Source organism: Phocoena sinus, chromosome 3, assembly GCF_008692025.1.
Source record: "Phocoena sinus isolate mPhoSin1 chromosome 3, mPhoSin1.pri, whole genome shotgun sequence".
Classification (NCBI taxonomy): Eukaryota; Metazoa; Chordata; class Mammalia; order Artiodactyla; family Phocoenidae; genus Phocoena; species Phocoena sinus.
Genome location: NC_045765.1, coordinates 7,271,829 through 7,292,186, shown reverse-complemented (window position 1 = coordinate 7,292,186; position 20,358 = coordinate 7,271,829). Strand labels below are relative to the sequence as shown.

General features: G+C 54.6%; 1 protein-coding gene across 5 annotated transcripts in view; it reads right to left on the bottom strand.

The window, feature by feature from the left end:
* Positions 1 to 841: 841 nt before the first annotated feature.
* Positions 842 to 20,358, bottom strand: part of PDE4A (phosphodiesterase 4A) — a 36,298-nt gene continuing 16,781 nt past the window's right edge. For all 5 annotated transcript variants that reach the window (XM_032627392.1, XM_032627396.1, XM_032627393.1 and 2 more), the window contains exons 2-15: positions 14,804 to 14,995; positions 13,836 to 13,872; positions 13,645 to 13,715; positions 12,794 to 12,843; positions 12,500 to 12,612; positions 8,984 to 9,077; positions 7,205 to 7,428; positions 6,039 to 6,137; positions 5,778 to 5,942; positions 5,126 to 5,225; positions 4,837 to 4,991; positions 4,481 to 4,603; positions 3,834 to 4,016; positions 842 to 1,786 (exon numbers count right to left, since the gene is read on the bottom strand). In XM_032627392.1, the coding sequence (XP_032483283.1) occupies positions 1,106 to 1,786; positions 3,834 to 4,016; positions 4,481 to 4,603; positions 4,837 to 4,991; positions 5,126 to 5,225; positions 5,778 to 5,942; positions 6,039 to 6,137; positions 7,205 to 7,428; positions 8,984 to 9,077; positions 12,500 to 12,612; positions 12,794 to 12,843; positions 13,645 to 13,715; positions 13,836 to 13,872; positions 14,804 to 14,995 (2,287 nt within the window). In that variant the 3' untranslated portion in view covers positions 842 to 1,105. The remainder of the gene's footprint in view (positions 1,787 to 3,833; positions 4,017 to 4,480; positions 4,604 to 4,836; positions 4,992 to 5,125; positions 5,226 to 5,777; positions 5,943 to 6,038; positions 6,138 to 7,204; positions 7,429 to 8,983; positions 9,078 to 12,499; positions 12,613 to 12,793; positions 12,844 to 13,644; positions 13,716 to 13,835; positions 13,873 to 14,803; positions 14,996 to 20,358) is intronic.

Sequence of the window (20,358 nt, the reverse complement as noted above, 5' to 3'; positions counted from 1 at the left end):
AAGGAGAAATTACCTTGGTTGCCAGGGTGGGAAGGGCTGCCCAGAAAGGGGACGTGGGTGTACACCGTTATTGCTTCCTCCTAGGGCAAAGAGTCGGGGAGGGGGGGTAGGAGGATGCTGGGGAGGGGGCTGTGCCCACGATGGGGGCTCTAGGCCTGGCCCTACTCCACCCAAGGTGCAGGTGGGAGCCACTGCAACCCCCCCTCCTATGGCCGTGGGAATCATTAAGGCAGAAACAAGAGGAGAAGCAGCTGGAAGGAGGGGTGCGGCTCCAAGCCATCCCCCGCCCCCGCAAACGGAGAAAATTCAAACGGAAACCAGACTGGAAGGGAAAAGGGGTGGCCGGTGGAGGGGGGAGGTGGATCACACCCTCCTCAAACGTCAGACCCCAGGTGGGTGGTGTGAATGTCCCTCCAACATCCTACCCCTGCCTCCTAAAATCCCCCCATCTCCCCCCTGCCCGTCCCCCAAGTCAGTATTGCCAGGTTTGTGCAAAATGAGGCTGAAGACTTCTGCGGGGGAGGGCAGAGAGCTCATGGGGCGCCCCCTCCCCGCCCCCAGAGGCCCTGCCCAGAATGGCTATTCCTGGCTGGGTTCTAGAGACCCTCCCAAATTCAGAAGAAAAGTCTGGAGGGAGACCCTACACCAGGTGAAGAGCCCGAAGAGGCCGGAAGACTGAGCCTGTAACCTGGGGCGGGGGTGGGGGGGTGGGGGTGGGTGGGAGGGGGAAGCGGGGGTGGGTCAGAGGAGGGGGTTGGAGCTGGCCGAGGGGAGCTGGGTACAGGAGCATCTACAGTTGCTGTGTTTCATCCTGGGCTTTTTTTGTTTTTTTTTTGTTTTTTTTTTCTAAAAATGTAACAATTAAAATTCCAAAAATAAAATCCCTTCGGGGACCTCAGCCCCTTGTTCCCCAGCCCCCACCTCCAAAAAGAGGCCCCATGGGAGGGGGTGGGGGGAAAGGGGAAAAAAAGAAAAGAGAAAAAACCCCACTTTTCTGTTTTCTTTTTTCTCAGGAGGCCCAAGAGTCTTTGAGGCAGTGGAGGAGGTGGGGGGGTGATGGTGGTGGCGGGAGGCCGGGAGGCCAACGGGGTGTAGAGGCTGAGGCTCAGGTAGGGCCTCCAGCTGACCCCCACCCTCCAGGAGCTGGGAGTGTGGATGGATCCTCGCCCGATGTTTCTGTGCAGGCGCAGCACGCCCTTTTGGCAGCCTGATCCTCTTTTTGGGCCCCCACCTCGGCCGCCGTGGAGGGGAGGCCCAGAAGGCCCGGGTCCTCCTCTGGAGGGGGCGGGGTCCTCAAGACAGGCAGAGGGAGGCTCTCAGGAGACAGGGCAGGGGGGCTGCTGCAGCCTACAGATGCACCTGGGGGTGTGGACGCGTCCTGACCCTTAGCCACACTATCTGCTGAGTCTGCTTGCTGTGTCAAGTACATTTCCTCTACCTCCACCTCCGGAGACTGGTCCTGGCCATCGACCTCCAACGGTTCCTCAGCTGGGAACACATCCTGGGCGGTGGACAATTCCTGCACTTCAGTTGCACCTGGGGCAGTGGACACCTCCTCCTCTTCTTCCTCCTCCAGTGTCAGCTCAAACTGGAACTTATCCGGTGGAGGGGGGTGGCCTGGTCCCCCGGGCTCCTCCTCGGCTGGTGGCGATGGGCTCTGCCGAATGGCGCTGTAGTACCAGTCCCGGTTGTCCTCCAAAGTGTCCAGGATCTCTTGGGCATCTGGGTGAACCAAGTCGGCCCACGTCTCCCACAGCGGGTGTACAATGTAGTCGATGAAACCCACCTGAGGGAGGGAGAAGGAAGAATAAACCAGGGATCTGCTGGCGCAGATGGCACCGCCGTGCTGCGGGATCTAATACAAAAATTTTTTTAAGTCTTTATTGAATTTGTTACAATATTGCCTCTGTTCTATGTCTTGGTTCCTTGGCCACAAGGCATGTGGGATCCTAGCTCCCCGACCAGGGATCGAACCCACACCAACCCCCGCATTGGAAGGTGAAGACCCAACCACTGGGCCCCAAAGATCCCGCATGCTGCGTGGTGTGGCAAAAAATTTTAAAAAATAAAAGATGTTGATACCCTTGGACCCAGCAATCTTGCTTCTCCAGAGCCACCCTGGAAAAACTCTTGTACAAGTAAGAGAAAAAGAAAAAAAACACGTATGAGATGCAAACAAAAAGTGGAAACACCTCCATATATACATCAGTTGGGCATTAGTTTATTTTTTTTAAGTTATTATTATTGTTTTTGGCCACACCATGCGGCATGTGGGACCTTAGTTCCCTGACATTCCAGGGAGGAATGGTTGGAGCTTCAAGAGCGTCTGTGACCACAAGAGACATCTCTGAGGAGAGAAGCCCCAGGCTTCGCATGATAGAAGAGAAACACTGAAAGTTCTGGGGTGCCTGCCAAGTATGTGGAGCCAGAGAGAGCCAAATTCCCTTTCTCCAGACTTTCCTTACATAAGAGAAAACAAACAAACAAACCAATAAAGCTTTATCCTGTTTGAGTCACTGTGAATTCCTAACTACTAAACACTTACATGTCCACCAACAGAGCACTCACTACACAAACCATTATCCATCTGTCTCTGTGGGAATACTATACAGCAGTGAAAAAGGATAAGCTTAATCTATGTGTAATAATGTGGACAGATCTCCAAGTCATTTTTGGAAAGAAAAGGCAAGCTGTATAAAAATAGGTATACATTGGGATTCCCTGGCGGTCCAGTGGTTAGGACTCTGCACTTTCACTGCCAAGGGCGCAGGTTCAATCCCTGATCCTGCAAGCCATGCAGTGCCGCCCCCCCCGCAAAAAAGGTATATATTGATACAGTTTATATTTTTTAAAAAAGCTAAACCCACAAACTATTGCTATTAAGTTGCTTGTGAACATAAATACATAATAAAGTAAGCAAAACTGGGTTTCATCAGGGGTTTGGGGCTATGTGCATGCCCTGGGAACATTTGGAAGTGTTTGGAGACATTTTTGGTCGTTACCGCAGGAAGGGGAGGGTGTTCCTGGCATCTAGTGGGTGGAGGCCAGGGATGCTGCTCAACACCCTACAATGCACAGGACGGTCCCACCACAAAGAATGATCCAGCGCCAAATGCCAACAGTGTTGAGGCTGCGTAACCCTGGATGGGAAGGGCATACACACCGAACCGGGAAGAGGAGGTCTCACCAGGGAGGAGGCTGGAAGCAGGGAGAGCGAGAAAGTCTCATATTCACACTTCAGTGCTGTCTTTTATGAGACTGTGTTTCTGTCGCTCTCGTTAAATTAGAAAGGCACGTGATGAAGACGAGTCACTTAACTTCACTTCAAAATCCACCAACGGACCTCCCTGGCGGTCCAGTGGTTAAGACTCCTCACTTCCACTGCAGGGGGGCACGGGTTCAATCCCTGGTCAGGGAACTAAGAGCCCGCATGCCACGTGGCGTGGCCAAACAACAACAAACAACAAACTCCACCAAAACTCAGGCACAAAATGAGTGGCCAGGTTATAGGGAAACCGAGAGGCTGAAAGGACAGGAAGTCTGTAACGAAGGGCCGGGTAAGTGTTATTACCGACGTTACAGCAGTTGCTACAAATGAGTTACAACTGTCTGGGTGCAAAACTACAACTTATGAGTCCAGAGGCTCAGTTCAATTGTTTTGTGGAGGAGAAAGTGTTGCCTATTTCCCAGCAGGATAGAGAAGGAAAAAACAGACAAAGACAAACTTGACACTGTGTACGGGCAGGTTAGGACCTCTTGGGCCTTTGGAGCTCCAGGCCGGTGTGGGATGAGGAGGCCCGCCCTGCTCTCTTCCAGTAGTGCCGAGACTGTACCTGAGACTTCTCCACCGAGGCCGTGTGCTTGTCGCACATGGGGCTGATCTCCATGCCACGCTCGCGTTCACGGTCACCCTGCTGGAAGAACTCGGCCATGATGCGGTCGGTCCACTGGCGGTACAGCTCCAGCGGCTTGGTGGGGTTGCTGAGATCTGCACAGTGCACCATGTTCCGTAGGACCTGCATGGGGTGGGGGACCTTCAGAGGCCGTGTCCCCGTCCTAGTCTGAGGCCTCAGGCTTCCTTACTTCCCCTTTGGAAGGAGAGTAGGGGAGAATGGGTAGCGGGGAGATGGAGAAAGGTAGAATAGGTGAGGGAAGAGGGTCGATGAGTGGGGGAAAGAAGGGGAGAGATGAGACGAGGTTGATGAGCAAAGGGCAGAGGGAGGGAAGGGAAAAGAGGCGGTGGGGAGACAGGGGTGTGGGGGACATGGAAACGGGTTGATGAGGAAAGGGAAGAGCGAACTGGAGGAAATGGGGGGAGATGGGATGGAGAGGTGGGAGTTGGAAAGGGTTAGATGGAATAGAGAAAAAGAGACGGGAAGATGGGCAACCAGGGAGCTGGAGCAGAGGGAGGGGCAGCAACCCAGACCTCAGGGGGGAGGGGAGGGTCCAATCTCCCTAAACGGTGTGGGGAGGGGGGCACCTGGATGCGGTCGGCATAGTTATCCAGCAAGAGGACCCCCGAGCTGGTCACTTTCTTGGTCTCCACCATGGTCTTCAGGTCAGCCAGGAGGGTCATGTGCTTGGACATGTCCGTGGCCAGCACCTGTGGGCAAGAAGTTGTCACAGGGGCCATCGAAGCCTGGCTGCCCGCTGTACTGACCTGGGCAGGGCCTCTGAAGTTTTCACTCCGCACAATCAGCCGCCACGACCCACTCCCAAAGGACGCCTCCCCCACTAGGGGCCTTTCTGTCCCAGACTCAGACCTGACCCTCCCCAATGCCCCCTTGCTCCAAAGGTGACCTTTCCCGCCCTGTCCCCGCCCCTCGCCCCGCCCACCATGTCGATGACCATCTTGCGCAGGCTTTGCCGCTGGCGCTTGCTGAGGTTCTGGAAAATGTCGCAGTTGTCTTCCTGCAGCAGCTTGAAGCCCACGGCCAGGTGGTGATTCTCCAGCACCGACTCGTCATTGTACATGAGCGCCAGTTCAGAATCTGTAGCCCAGGCAGGGTCGGGCAGTCAGGGGAGGGGAGGGGAGGACCCACCCAGGGCGCACCCCCCGCTGGGAGGGGCCCCGCAGGCCCCGCCTCTAGCCCAGCAGGCCCCGCCCCCGTGGCGGGCCACTTACTGGTGTTGATGAGGAACTGGTTGGAGACCCCAGGGTGGTCCACATCATGGATGGAAGCTGCGAAGAGGGCGGCGAGAATCTCCAGGTCCGTGAATACGGCCTGGGGGCAGAGGGAGATGGGTTTGAAAGATGGCGAGTCAGAGAGACAGGATGAGAGAGAGATGGGGAGTCAAGAAAGATGGGGAGGGCTTCCCTGGTGGCGCAGTGGTTAAGAATCCGCCTGCCAATGCAGGGGCCACGGGTTTGATCCCTGGTCCGGGAAGATCCCACATGCCACTAAGCCCTTGCGCCACAACTACTGAGCATGCTCTCTAGAGCCCGCAAGCCACAGCTACTGAAGCCCGCACGCCTAGAGCCCGTGCTCCACAACAAGGGAAGCCACCGCAATGAGAAGCCTGCGCACCGCAACGAAGGGTAGCCCCCGCTCGCCGCAACTAGAGAAAGCCCGCACGCAGCAACGAAGACCCAACGCAGCCGAACATAAATAAATAAATTTATAGAAAAGAAAAGAAAGATGGGGAGTCAGGAGAGAGAGGAACGGGGTCAGAGAGAGATGGATGTCAGAGACTCAGGGTCAGAGAGATAAACAGAAGATTGGAGATGGATAGTGTGGGGGGCAGCTGGGGAGACATGGGGGCCAGGCGATGCTCACATCCAGTGCAGGTGTGGCCAGCAGCACGTGGGTGGACTGCAGCACGTCAGCCGCGTGCAGGCTGTTGTGGTAGGCCACATCGGGGTGGTAGTGGTCCTCCAGGGTCAGCATGTATGTAACCATCGTGTCCACCGGGATGCGGAACTTCTTCAGCAGGTCCCGCTCCTGAGGGCAAGAGTAGCGGGCGGTGACCCCCACACCGGCCCTCTGATCCCTGCCCTGCCCCCTCCCTTGCATCCAGCCCCACTCAGCCCGCCCTACCTGGAATATCGTGTACATGATGCAGCTGAGGGAACGGCCCCCCGCATAATCCGACACGCAAAAGATGTTCAGGCCCCACTTGTTCAGATTTTCCAATTCCTGGTGGAGATGGAGGCCAGAGGTCAGGAGCCCCCAAGGCCCAGGGCCCTCTAGACTCTTTTCTAGGAGTTCAGAACCCTGGTCTGAATAGTGGCACCATTATCGGTCACCCAGTAGGTGGCATGCTCAGCAGTCTAGAATTTACTGCCCAGGTCCTACTGGGCCAGAAAATAACAAAGCAACCCCAGAGTCTGCTGAGTGTGTATTATCCACCAAGCACTGCACTAAGCGCTTGATTTCACATGGCAGGTGACGGAACCAAAACTCAGAGCAGCGACGTGACTTACCCGAGACCTTGCATCTCACAAGTGGCAAAGCTAGGATGTGAACCCAGCGTGGCTGACCCCAAAGCACAGCTCAGCCTCAGTTAAACTGCTCTTGAGCGCTGAGAGGAAAGGAACATGGGCTCATTTTCCATGTCTCCCCAGAATTCAGAACAGCACCAGCACATAGTAGGTGCTCAATAAACACTGAATGACTGAATATAGCCCTGGCCAGTACTGGCACGCAGAGGGTTACAATAAATGTCAGCTGAGGGAGCCACTGAGCTTGCATCAAGTCCACTGTACAAATCATCGTGGGAGCCCCTTGGCTTAAGATTTCGTGGAAAAGCCAGGAGGCAAATCCAGGCCTGGTCTGCAGTGGATGCTGTTTGGGTTCTGCCCAGATTCCCTTCACTGGTCTCAATGCACCCATCACCCAGCTGCTGGGGCTGTTGCTTACAAAGACTCACAGCTGCCCCTTGTCAAAAATCTGCTCTTCCCTCACAGGAGCTATGTGGAGGGGGTGATGCCATCCACCCTGGGGACAGCCCCCAGCCAATGACTGACACAAGGGTATAAAATGTCAGCACACTTGCCTCAAGGTGGGCTCCACTCAGTGCTGTTGTTCACATTCCAGAGCCCCCTGTGGACACCAGCTGAGACCACTCCCTCTCTCCTGAGAGTCTCATAAAGCAGGTACACCCAAATCCTCATCTCAGGCTGATCCAAAGCCCAGTCCTTCTTTGGGCCCCAGGAGAACCCTGCCCCTCTCCAGCCCAGCCCCCGCCCTGAGGCCCCACCCACTTGGGCCAGGAGTTCCTCTTGATCGGTCTTCACCCCAAAGCGGGGGATGCTGGAATCGTTCAGGCTGCTGCTATGCGTCAGCTTCTTCACCCCGGTGATCTGAGACATGGGCTGGAACTGTGGCCCGGGGGGCGGAGGCTGCTGGGAAGGTCTCTGCCGTGGCACTTGCTGTTTTTCTCGATCCTTCATTGCGGGTGATGGGATCTCCACTTCATTCTGCTTGTCTGCAGAAGATAGAGGAGAAGCCAGCATGAGAACCTCACAGAGGCTCCCTCATCTGGCTCTCAGACACCCCCCGACCCCGCCCCACCAACCCCTCAAGCCCTGGGAAGTCTCACTCAGGAGGGCAGACCTATTCTGGGTGTCATGCTGTTGGTCACTTATGGACTGGAAACCAGAGAGGAGGTAGGAACTCTTCTGTGAGGTGGTGGGCTGGAGTGGGGACCCTGGGGCCAGCCCGGAGCTATGGGGTAGCCCCAGTCCAATCACCAAGTTTGGCATGGGGGTGGTGTGGGAAGTCAGGAAGCAGGGTGGGGATGCTAGAGAGAGCCACCGCCTGCCTGGAATAGGCAGGGAACCTTCTCCAGCAGGCAGGGAAGACACCCCCATGGTGACCCAGAGGGCGGGGGGAGGTGGACAGCGCTGGGAGGCGGGAGGGAAGGGTGGTCTCTGGCTCCATGGACCCCCACCCCCACCCCCTGGACACCAGGCTTTCTGGGGACCAGCCCCAGAAGCCCCTTTCCTGAGCTCTTTAGGGTTTTCAGAGCCCAGCCAGGGCCACCCATTGTGACCTGGGGACCTCCAGTCAATGACAGGGCCTAAGAGGGCTCATTTGCACGCCGTGCTCTTATTGGCTGGATCTCAGGCACACCACACCCCCATTGGCGGGAGTGTTTGAAACTCTGAAACATTCTTTCCAGCTTGGTGGGGGGGGTACCCTGAATTCGGGGACCTTTGGTGATAAATTCTGAGGGTGAAATTATCCTGAGTTTGTGGGGGATATCCTCAGCTAGGTCTCTTGGGTTCAGGATGAGGTTAGGATGAGTTGGAGATCCCCATGAGCTCGAGGGTTCCAATGAATTTGAGGTATTCTACTGTCTTCAAGGTTCCACTGAGTTAGGAAATTCTCCTAAGTTTGGGGAATCACAGGTTCTTAAGCGGCAGAATCCTATTAAATTTGGGTATCTAAAGTTTGGGGGGGTCTACTGAATTTGGGGGTCATACCAAGTTTGGGGATTCTACTGAATTTGGGAGACTTTTCACCTTGGTGGAAAGGTTTAGGGGTCTTTTATGGGCTCTTAAGGGCAGGGTTTCCCTTAAGTTTGAGAACCCTACTGAGTTTGGGCATCTCTCTTGAGTTTGAGGGGTCTTCTGAATTTGGGGGGCCGAAATCCAAGTTTGGAGATTCTAGTGAATTTTGGGAGACTTTTCAGCCTGGAGGCATTTTAAAGTTTAGGAATTCTATTTGAGTTTGGGAGTTTCTTGGGGTCTTGAGTTTAAGAGTTCCAATGGGGTTCCCCTGAGTTTGGAGGAGCTTTGCAGCTTGGAGAGATTTTTAAATGTGGGTGTTCTATAGAAGTTGGGGTCCCACTAAATTTGGGGGCATCGCGATACAGTAGCTCTTGAGCGTGGTGACTTTGACCTTTGGAGAGTTGAGTCAGGGTTCCCTGGGCAAATGTGGGCAACAGGACCCAGGGTCTGCGGTGGCCCCCTGCAGTCCAGTTATGCAATGCCTCCCCCCACACACCCACCCACACACAAGTGCCACCCTTCACTCACCTAGGAATGTGGTGGAGATGTACTCAGAGACCTGGTTTCCTGACCTGCTCATCTCTGACAGGTGTGTGAGTTCACGGTTTAGCATCCTCTTGAACTAAGGTGAAGGAGGCAAGAAGGAAGGAATGATGGGGTCATGGCATGTGTGGGTGGGGGGGGGGGGGTGAGGCCAGGCCCTCTCAAGAAACTTCTGAAGAACCCGTGAGTCCCTCTCACTTCTCTGCTCAGCCAACAGAGTCCTCAGCAGGCTGCTAGAGGGGAGGGGTCAGTCCTTCCTCTCCTCCCAGCTCTGGATGGGGGTCCCCAGGCTTGGGGAGTCAGGACTCAGCATACCCCTCCCTGTCTGAGGAGGCGGGGCTCCTCTCACCATACTCCCTCCTTCTCCCCCCCAAGGAGGAGCCAGAGGGGCACCTGTGGAAGGGAGGGGCTCCTACCTAACAGGGAGCCAATGGGGTGTCAGGAGAATCCCGTCACCATGGTGATGGGAGTCTCCTTAGCAACTCCCCCTCCAACCAGCTGCTGAGCTGGGGGAAGGGGGGGTAGCCGGCGGGCCCTTTAACCCCTGCCTTCCCAGAGCTACCCCTGGCCCAGGTCTTCCCAGACAGGGACCCCACTCCCTAGGGTCCCGGCCCCCAGCCCACAGCCTGGTTTGGAAGGAGGGAATGTAGTCCTGAAGTTCTGAGTGGAGAGGTTTGACCGGGGCAGGGAGAATAGTGAGCTGAGGAAACCCTAGTTCAGTCACCCAGGGGAGGGGGTTCCCATCATAGCCCCCTCTCCCCCAACCTCAGAGTGGTGGACAGATGCACAGATGGACGGAGTATACCCAGAACCAGGCTGGTCCCCCCATAGCACTTCACACAAGCATCTGCTGTGACATTGTGCGTGAGGAGAAAGGGCATCGGCTCCCCGCCCCCAAGCTCCACCAAAGCACCCCCAAAGCAGGAGCAGACTCTGTCCAGAGAGGCAAGAGGGACATTCAGCAGGAAGGGTGAGCCCGCATGGCCCACATCAGGACGAGCGCTCCCTCCTCCCACTGCTGCCAGAGGCCTGGGCACCCATAGAGAGACACACACACACACACGATGGACCCACAAAGTCACACAACCGCACACAGACTCCCATATTACACAATGCTACACAGCCCCAGACACACAAACCAAGGAGCATACACAAGAAGGCAGTCACTGACACTCGGGGTCACATGCCCCAGAAAATCACGCCGCTCTGGGCTCATAAACATGGCCCCAAACACAACACCACAATCAGAGCCACGTGATTTCAGCCAGGGCCACCCCCTGGTCCCTGACCCAGGCAAACAAGCATATAGTCAGGCAGCCCCCCACCACTGCAGACACACACGTGTGTGCACTGGCAGTCACACCCAGAGAAAGACTCACACCCCCAGCCACCCGCCATCCACGCCCAGCCCTGGGCCACACACAGAGACCCAGTCACAAGGCTTCACGTCCAGGCCGCACACGTGCACAGCCGCACACACAAGCCTAGACCGGGGGCTGGAGGGTCTGAGGAGGGAGGACCAGACCCGGGGCTCCTGCCCATCCTCCACCCCGAGTTCCCCTACCTGGTCCCACCAGCCCACCAGCCATGGCTTGGAGCAGGTCTCGCAGAAGAAATCCACCAAGGGCATCTTGGAGTCTTAGCCCTGCTCAGGGCTGCCGCACACAGAGGCTGGGCTTGGGGAGTCCCGGGATTAGCAGCTACTGTGCGGGGGGCGGGGGGGCAGGGTGCTGGGCAGGTGGGCAGTGGAAGGGGGAGCCGCGGAGGGGCCCGGGCCGGCCCAGCAGGGCTGGGGGCTCCCTTCCCCTCCGCGCTCCCGGCAGCAGACCCGGTTACATGGTCCGCCAGCCCCTGGCCCCGATGGGCACTCGCGCGGCAGCGGCTGGAGGCGGCCAGGCACCCCTGCCCATGGGGGGGTGGCAGGGTGAGGGTCCCAGAAGGAGGCTTTGGAGGCTCTGGGCTCCGTGTGTTCGCCTGTGTGTGTGCGTGTGTGTGCTCACTGCAGCACTGGCAGGCTGCACTCGATGTCAGGTGGTGCTGGAGGTGGGGGGGGCGTTAAAGGGGCATTGGAGCCCACGGGCCTCAGGCAGGACCCAGCTGGGGCTGCTGGGGAGAGGCAGGGAGGCACGCACACCCTGGAGAGGACGTGCCCCCTCCGTGGACACACCCAGAGACAGACACACACCCACATGCTCCACACACAGACACACCCACACTGACACACCTTCCACACCAATACAGCCAGACACCTGACACACTCATGCACTTGAATACACTCCAACACCCAAATGCTCTCCGTCCTTTGCTGACCACACACACACACACACACACACACACACACACAGAGTCACGACTCTGTTGTTCAACACATTTATAGGTATATAGTTGACCTCACAGAAATACAAATGCCTTCAGACACACCCCTTCCAAGAGCGCAGACTCACACTCAGATGTGGAGACACACACTAAGGGATAAACACCCAGATACTGGACACACTTACAGACACACTCAACACACCCACAGACACACTTGTAAACAAACACAAATACCCATGTGTCCTTAGACACATACGTGCCCTGACAAATCCATAAGGGGATACCCACACTCACACCCACAGATACACACGCACACACCCCATCGTAGAAATACACCCACAGACCTACATTCAGAGACACAGTCACATTCTCGGATGCTCGACACACCCTCAGGGACACAAGCGCCCTCAGACTCACATGTTCCCAGACAAACCTCCACCCATGGGCGTATGCACCCCACAACACAGACACCTCTACCTGCACATTCAGCTCCTGATAGACATCCTCCCACAAGGGCTGCTACCATGCTGCACCACTCCAGGAGGTGTCATTCACATTGCCTGCTTTCTGAATGGCGTCCCCTGGAGTTGTGCAGTGCACGGTCTGCACAGCTGTACATGGAAGCCTGGCACCCTCTCCCACAGCCCTGCAAGCGTACACACACACAGAGTTACAAACACATGGAGATACACACTCAGATTCACATCTGGACCAACTCACACCTCTAGCCATACACACCCCTCTGCCACAGCCCCCCACACTTACAGCCCCACGTAATCAGCTGTGCACACCCATACACACTCCATAGATACACACGTGCATGCCACTCCTGCCGGATCCTATTGGAACACACCTTCCCGCGCTGCAAATGTGTAGCCAACAAATCAACAGCCACATAGACCCATAGCCACAGATACACATTCATAAACCATACAAACATACAACCCACCCTCCAGGAGAGATGGTCACCTACGGACACACACACACACACACACAAACACGCACGCACATACACCCCAGGGCCCCCCAGCCCTGGGAGAAGTCAGCATCTATAGGCGCTACAAAGTCCGCCCAGGGATTGACCCCACCCCATAGGCTCTAGCCACAGGTTGACCCCGCCCACCAGCCACGCCCCACAGTTAACCCCACCCCAGCAGTCGGCCCCACCCCACAGGCCTTGCCCACCTTGTGGGATGCCATCTCGCTGACAGAGCGGTAGGTCTGCATGGTCTCCAGCTGCTCCAGACACCAGTCGAGCTCCTCCAGCGTCTCCCGGGCCAACTGCTGACACGTCTCTTCTGGAGAAGGGGCAGCCAGGGCAGTGACTGAGAGGGTCCACATGCAGACCCCCAGAGGTGATGGGGGCCCGCCAGGTGAGGAGGGTGCAGGGACAGGGGGATGAGACAGCCTCCCCGGGTGAGGGACCCCCCCCACTGGGGCAGCAAGAGGGGTCTTTCCCATCCCCGGGGGCTTAGTTACCTGATAGCGTGGCCTTGCAGACGGGGGTTGGGCCACCCAGCGGGGACCGCCTGCAAAGAAATGGGGCTCCAACAACAGCCTGGTCCTCCCCCATCTCTGCTTCCCCCTGTCCACGAAGAGTGCTGATTTTCCTTTTTCTGAGCCCTCTCTGTGTCCCAGGCATGCTGCCATGTACTCTGCCCGCAGTCTCTCACAGAGCCCCACAAGAACCCATTTTACAGATGAGGAAACTGACGCTCCAGGAGGTGAACTGACTTCCTCAAGACTACACGGCTGGTAGGGTCAGGTCCTGTGTCTCCAAAGTCCCTGCTTCCCTGACCATCCCTCCCCCCAGCTCCTTGAACACGAGGATGGCTCTGCCCCCCACTCCCAGAGGGACCAGCAGCTCTCAGCCACACCTCTGCCCCCAAATAATAACAACTACTTCTATTTAGTGAGCACTTACTATGTGCTGGGCAATATTCAAGCACTTTCTATATATCACCTTCTGAACTCCTCATAGCAGCTCTCTAATGGAGACACTATGAAATTCCCATATTATGGAGGGGAAACAGAGGCACCAGAGGATGCTATTTGCCCAGCAAGTTGGCATCAGGGCTAGGAGTGGCCCAGAGGCTGGGGTGGCTGGCCACCTAAGAACTCTGTCCAGACCCCTCTGTCTTTATTTATAAAACTTTCTGCGTCTTAGGCATTCAAATCACAATGATTTACTGGCTCAGAGGGAGCTGTCACTTGAACAGAGGCTCAGAGAGGTCAAGTGCCTGCCTGAGGTCACACAGCAGCATGGGGAGTTGAACCCAGGTGTGCTGAGCCTCATGATCATGGGGCATTGGGGCCCAGCCTCCACTTACTTGTTGCTGGGAATGGGCACATTGGTCAGGAGGGAGAAGTTGCTGCGAACGCTCCGGAGACTGGCCAGCACCTGAGTTGGGGAGCCACAGTGAGGAAAGTGGTCCACCCAGAGGGGCAGCGGGGGCTGGGCCCCTGTCCCCAAGTGTGGTGTAAGGTTAGAGCCCCTCCCTCCTTAGGGGTGGGGTCTTACCTGGGCGAACGGTGTCACGATGAGGTCCTCTGCATGCCTACAAGGACAGGGGCAGGTCAGGGGTCCTCACAGTGGGACTCCCAAGGGCCCGGGGTGGAGAGGGGCTGGGATGCAAGGAAGCAAGTCTCTGGGGGGGGTCACTCTGGGGGGCGCTGGGCCCAGGGAGGCTGGTGGGCAGGAAGGGGGCTCTGTGGGTTGGTGGGGGGAGGACACTTACACCTCACAAGGGTGGCCATGCTGCGGAGGGCCGGGCAGGGAGAAGGGCTCAGGGGTGTGGGTGGGGCGGGGGGGGCGGTGGGCGCAGAGACAAAAGGAGGGCGATGAACACACCATAGGGGCTGGGCTTGGGGAGACCAGCGGCGGGGAGGGGGCGGAGGGCCGGAAGGAGCTGCGGGGAGGTGAGATGGATGCCTCCATGGGTAGGGGCAGGGCTGGAGGACTGGGTGAGAGGGAAGGGGGCTGAAGAGATCAGGAGTGCTCGCACCTCCACAGGTGGTCATGATAAGGGGGGCTGGCTTTGGGAAGCCCGGAGTGGGGGAGGAAGAGGGGGTCAGCCAAGGTGGACACACTGGAAGCAAGTGATGGCCGGGAGGGGCTGGCCCCCTTCCTGCTGGAGAGACGGGATGAGGTGGGCCAGGTCCCCGAAAACCCAGGGGTAGGAGTGGGCTTGGGCAGGTTGGGTAGGCGGGGACTATATGGACTTGAGTCTGCGCTGGGCCTGAGGGAGGGGTTCAGCGTGGCTGGGCAGGGGGCAGAGATAGGGTGGGCGCTCATACACCACTGGGTGGACATGCTACAGAGGGATTGAGCCCTCGACAGGGGATAAGCGTGCTGTTTACTTTTCACTAGGGAGGACGGGTGTGCAGGTGGACGGGGACTTGGGCAGTGTCCCCCTCCTTGCTGGGAAGGGCAGCTTGTGCTGGGGCCAGGCCTGGAAGAGGTGGCGGGTAGGGATCGGGGGTGCTCACGCCTCGCTGGTGACCGACGAGTTCCGGGACATGGTCTTGGGTGACATGTCATAGTCGCTGTCTGAGCGGTAAAGAAAGGATTCTCGGCGCTGGCTGGTGGCCGCCCCAGCGTGTAGCACGAGTCCCGGGCTCGCCTGCGAGTCCAGGGGGCTGCGGCCTGGCGATGGCGTCGGCCCATTCTCCGCCTCCAAGCTGCAAGGGGCGGGCAGGAAGAGGGGTCAGGGGGGCTGAGATGGCATTGGGGGGGGGGTGGGTCAAGAGGAATAAGGGGACCAAGGAAATTCCTGGCAGAGAGACAGGTACCCCAAAAGAGATGGGAGACAGGAAATGACAGAGATCAGTGACTGAGCGCCTTTGTGGGCCAAGTCCTGTTGCAGGAGCTGGAGACACAGCAGGGACCAAGACAGACCATGATCTGCCCTCACAGAGATGACACGGGGAGGGCTAGACTATCAAAAGGTTAACCTAGCAGCAACGCACACCCCAAAAGTCGTGGGGTATTCCTTGGCTCTGTTTTTTCCTTTGCACCTCCAATCAACCAAATTTGTTCAGAATCTGTCCACTTTGCACCCCCTTCCTCGGCCAGCCCCACCTTATCACTTGCCTGGACCAGTACATTCGCCTCTGCCCTGGTCCCCAGCTCCTGTCTTTGCCCCTCAGTCTGCTCTCCTACAGCAGCCAGAGGGAGCCTGTGAACACCTGAGTCAGGTCACATCGCTCCCCTTCTCAGAACCTTCTATGGCTCCCAGCTCACTCAAAGCGAAAGCCAAAGTCCTTGCTGTGCCCACAGACCCTGCCCCACGACCTCCCAGTCTACCCCTCACGTACTCTGCTCCAGCCATAATGGCCGCCTTACTGTTCCTTAACATTCCAGATACATTCCTGCCTCAGGGCCTTTGAACATCCCTTTGCCCAGATCTCCATTGGCGCCTCCTTCACTTCCTTCAGGCTCCTTCTCAAATGTTGCCTCCTCAGGAAGGCCTCTCCTGACCAACCCATCTAAAATGTCAACCCCTGACCTTATATTTCACATTTCCCTTCCTTAAAATAAATACTACTTACCTGACACATTCTATATTTTACGCTTCACTGTTTGCCTTCCCTTCTAGAACTAAGCTCTGCAGGGCAAGGACTTTTGTCTGCTTTGTTCACTACTGTATACTTTAGGCCAAGAACATGGCCTGACACGCAGTGGATGCCCAAGAGATGTCAATCGCATGAATCAATGTATGAGTGAATGAATGAATATACGGACTGCCATGCAGAGAATTAAAATGAGGTGGGTAGGGCTTCCCTGGTGGCGCAGTGGTTGAGAGTCCGCCTGCCGATGCAGGGGACACGGGTTCGCGCCCCGGTCCGGGAGGATCCCACATGCCGCGGAGTGGCTGGGCCCGTGAGCCATGGCCGCTGAGCCTGCGCGTCTGGAGCCTGTGCTCCACAGCGGGAGAGGCCACAGCAGTGAGAGGCCCGTGTACCGCAGAAAAAAGAAAAATGAGGTGGGTGACTGGAGAGGTGATTTTAGCTGATATGGTTGAGACGGGCCTCTCTGAGGAAGTGATATCTGCAGGATATCTTTCAGGAGCAGGTCCTGAAAGATGAGAAGGTGTAGGCCACAGGTCAGGAGGTAGGAGAAAGTACTCCAGGGTGAGGAAACAGCAAGTGCAAACGCCCGCTGGCAGGATTTGGTTTTTGTTGGAGGACCAGCAAGGAAACTGGTGTGGCTTGAGCAGAAATACAGACAGATGACAGAGACAGGACACAGCCTGGTGGCACTGGCAAGACAGACCCTCAGGATGAGTCAGGGAAAAGCTGGCTGTGCCACTTCCCGGCTGTGTAACTTGAGGGAAAGATGGAATTTCAGTTTCCTCATCTACAAAATTGGGACAACCACCATCTGCCTCAGGCCATCCAGGTGACCAGTGTCAACACAGGCAAAACGCTCAGAATGGTGCCTAACAAAGAGCTCAGAAAACACTGGCAACTATAAGTCTATCAGCCTCATATATGCCACCTGGGGAGTGAACTCAGCAAGGCAATCAGTATGAAGATTTGAGGATGAGAGTGGGGAGCTGTGTGCCCGTGACATGCTGTGTGACTTCAAGAAGGTCACTGCCTCCTCTGGTCTGTTACTCTTCAAGTCAGGGGGTTAGTAGACTGGTCAGCCGACTTCAGGCAATGCTCTGGTGGGTACAAGGGGGTAGGGGGAAGAAATAGAACCCTCCCTCCCTTTCTGGTCCTACTACTGAATGTCAGCCTAAGATTTTATTTGAATGTTCCCTCTGCCAAGAAATAAATCTGAAATCTCCTAGGCCAGGACAGTGATATCAATTTCCATATATTGGGCCTTTCTTCCGGGCCAGTCCTGGGGTGAGGGAATGGGGAAGGACTCCATTGCCTCCATTTTACAGATGAAGAAACTAAGGTTCAGAGAGGAGAATGATTGGCTCTGTGTCACACAGCAAGGTCATGGTGGGGTCAGAATTCAAACCAAAGTCTCGTGATTCCTCAGACCAAAATGTTAACTGCTGCCCTCTGCCGACTTGACCCCCATCAGAGCACATTCCTCCCCTTAGAGCAAATGTTTCCAGGGGTCAGGCGGCCAACATAAAAAGCAGAGTGGAGCTGGGGACCCTGACCAACCAGATGTTCCAATTTTAGTAAAGAAACCAGAAATTTTAAATAGTCAAAAATTCCAACTTCTTTTAAAAACAAACTTCAAAAAACGTTTTAAAAACATTGAAAACTGCTCTGCAAAAGACACTGTCAAGAGAATAAAAAGACAAGCTATAGACTGGGAGAAAATATCTGACAAAGGACTTGTGGCCAGCGTACATGATGAACTCTGAAAACTCAATAATAAGAAGACAAATAACTCAGTGAAAAAATGAGCAAAAGTATGGTCAGTTCACCAAAGAAGATATACAGATGGCAAATCAGCACAGGAAACATCATTCCTCCTTAGGGAAATGCAAATTAAAACCATGGACTATCGCTTCTCACCTACTAGGATGCTAAACAAATGAAAACTGACAACGATATCAAGTGATGATAAGGATTCAGAGCAACTGGAACTCCCATTCATTGCTGATGGGAATGCAAAGTGGTACAGCCACTCTGGAAGACACTTGGTCAGTTTCTTATGAAATTAAACACACACTTCTTGTACAAGCCAACGAATCCACTCCTATATATTTACCCAAGAGAAATAAAAACATACTTCTACTCAAAAACCTGCTGACTGACGTCTAGAGCAGTTCTGTTCATAGTCACCAAAAACTAGAAACAGCCAAATCAAGTGTGCGTCAACTGGTGGATGGATAAACTGTAGCGGAGCCATGCCATGGAATACTATTCAGCAATTTCAGAAACACAAACATGAACTACAGATCTTCCTTGACTTATGACAGGGTTATGTCCTGATAAACCCACCATAAATTGAAAATATCGATAGCTGAAAACGCATTTAATACACCTAAACTACCTACATCACAGTGTAGCCTAGCCTACCTGAAACGTGCTCAGAGCACTTACATGAGCCTACGGTTGGGCAAAATAATCTAACACAAAGCGTATTTTATAATAAAGTGCCGAATATCTCATGTAATTTATGGAGTACTGTACTGAAACTGAAAAACAGAGTGGTTGTATGGGTCTAGAACGGTTGTAAGTGTATCAGTTGTTTACCCTCGTGATCGCGTGGCTGGCTGGGAGCTGCGGCTTGCTGCCGCTGCCCAGGATCACAAGAGAGAATCAGACCACATGTTACTAACCCAGGAAAATATCAAAATTTGAGGTACGGTTTCTACTGAATGCGTATTGCTTTCACATCATTATGAAGTTGAAAAATCATAAGTCAAACTGTCATAAGTCGGGGACCATAAGTACTGTGAAAGAATAAATATATATATTTGGCCTCAGCCTTGGTTTCCTGGTACACAGTTCCTAAAACCCTGGAAATCTCCACAGTAATAGGTATCTTTTTGTATGCTAACGAGATGACGGACTGCTAGGGACTCCTGGACAGCCTCCGGATGGGGGCTGGTTGCCAGGAGAGCCAACCATGTGATTAGAGAGGCTGGACCAGTTCAGGGACCAGGACTGGAGGTTGAGTTAATCACCAGTGGAATGGCCAATGGTTTAGTCAATCGTGGCTACATAATGAAGCCACCATCAAAATCCCTGAATGACACGGTTTGGAGAGCTGCTGGGTTGCTGAACATATCAAGGTGCTGGGAAGGTGGCACACCTGGGGAAGCTCCAAGTCTCTCCCCCAATTCCTTTTTCTATGTATCGCTTCCATCTGGCTGTTCCTGACTTGTATCTTTTAAAATAAACCAGGAGGGGCTTCCCTGGTGGTGCGGTGGTTGAGAGTCCGCCTGCCGATGCAGGGGACACGGGTTCGTGCCCCGGTCCAGGAAGATCCCACATGTTGCGGAGCGGCTGGGCCCGTGAGCCATGGCCGCTGAGCCTGTGCGTCCGGAGCCTGTGCTCCGCAACGGGAGAGGCCACAACAGTGAGAGGCCCGCGTGCCGCAAAAAAATAAATAAATAAAATAAAATAAACCAGGAGAGGAATACAAAAAATAAATTTTTAAAAATTAAAAAAAACCAAAAAACCCCCAGCAATCTAGTAAGTAAACTGGTTTCCTGAGTTCTGTGAACCGTTCTAGCAAATTATTGAACCAGAGGAGGGGGTTGTAGGTACCTCTGATTTATAGCTGGTCACCCAAAAGCACAGGTGACAACCTGGATTTGAGACTGACATCTGAAGTGGGGGAGGTCTTGTGGGACTGAGCCCTTAACCTGTGGGATCTGCACGAACTCCAGTTAGTGTCAGAACTGAATTAAACTGTAGTTCACCCAGTTAATGTCCATAGAGTAATGGAGAATGGGTTGGTGTGGGGAAAAAAACAAACACATTTTGTGTCAGAAGTTTTCTGCAAAAGTAGAAAGAAACAGTTTCCTTTTTAACTACTCAAACACAAAATAACTTGGATGACTCTCAAATGAATTTTGCTAAGAGAAAGAAGCCAGTGGTGGGGATTACATGTGTCAAAACTCATACAACTGGGGCTTCCCTGGTGGCGCAGTGGTTGAGAGTCCGCCCGCCGAAGCAGGGGACACGGGTTCGTGCCCCGGTCCGGGAAGATACCACATGCCGCAGAGCGGCTGGGCCCGTGAGCCATGGCCGCTGAGCCTGCGCGTCTGGAGCCTGTGCTCCGCAACGGGAGAGGCCACAACAGTGAGAGGCCCACATACCACACACACACAAAAAAACCCCTCATACAACTAATAAATGAATTTAGCCAAGTTGCAGGATATAAAATCAACACACAAAAGTCAGTTGCTTTTCTATGCCCTTAACAATGAACAAACTAAAAAGGATATTATGAAAACAATTCCACTTACCATAGCATCAGAATGATTAAGATACTTAGGAATAAACTTAACGAAGGAGGCAAAACCTCTATATACTGAAAACTACAAAATGTTGCTGAAAGAAATTAAAAACACAAATAAATGGAAAGACATACCATATTCATGGACTGGAAGACT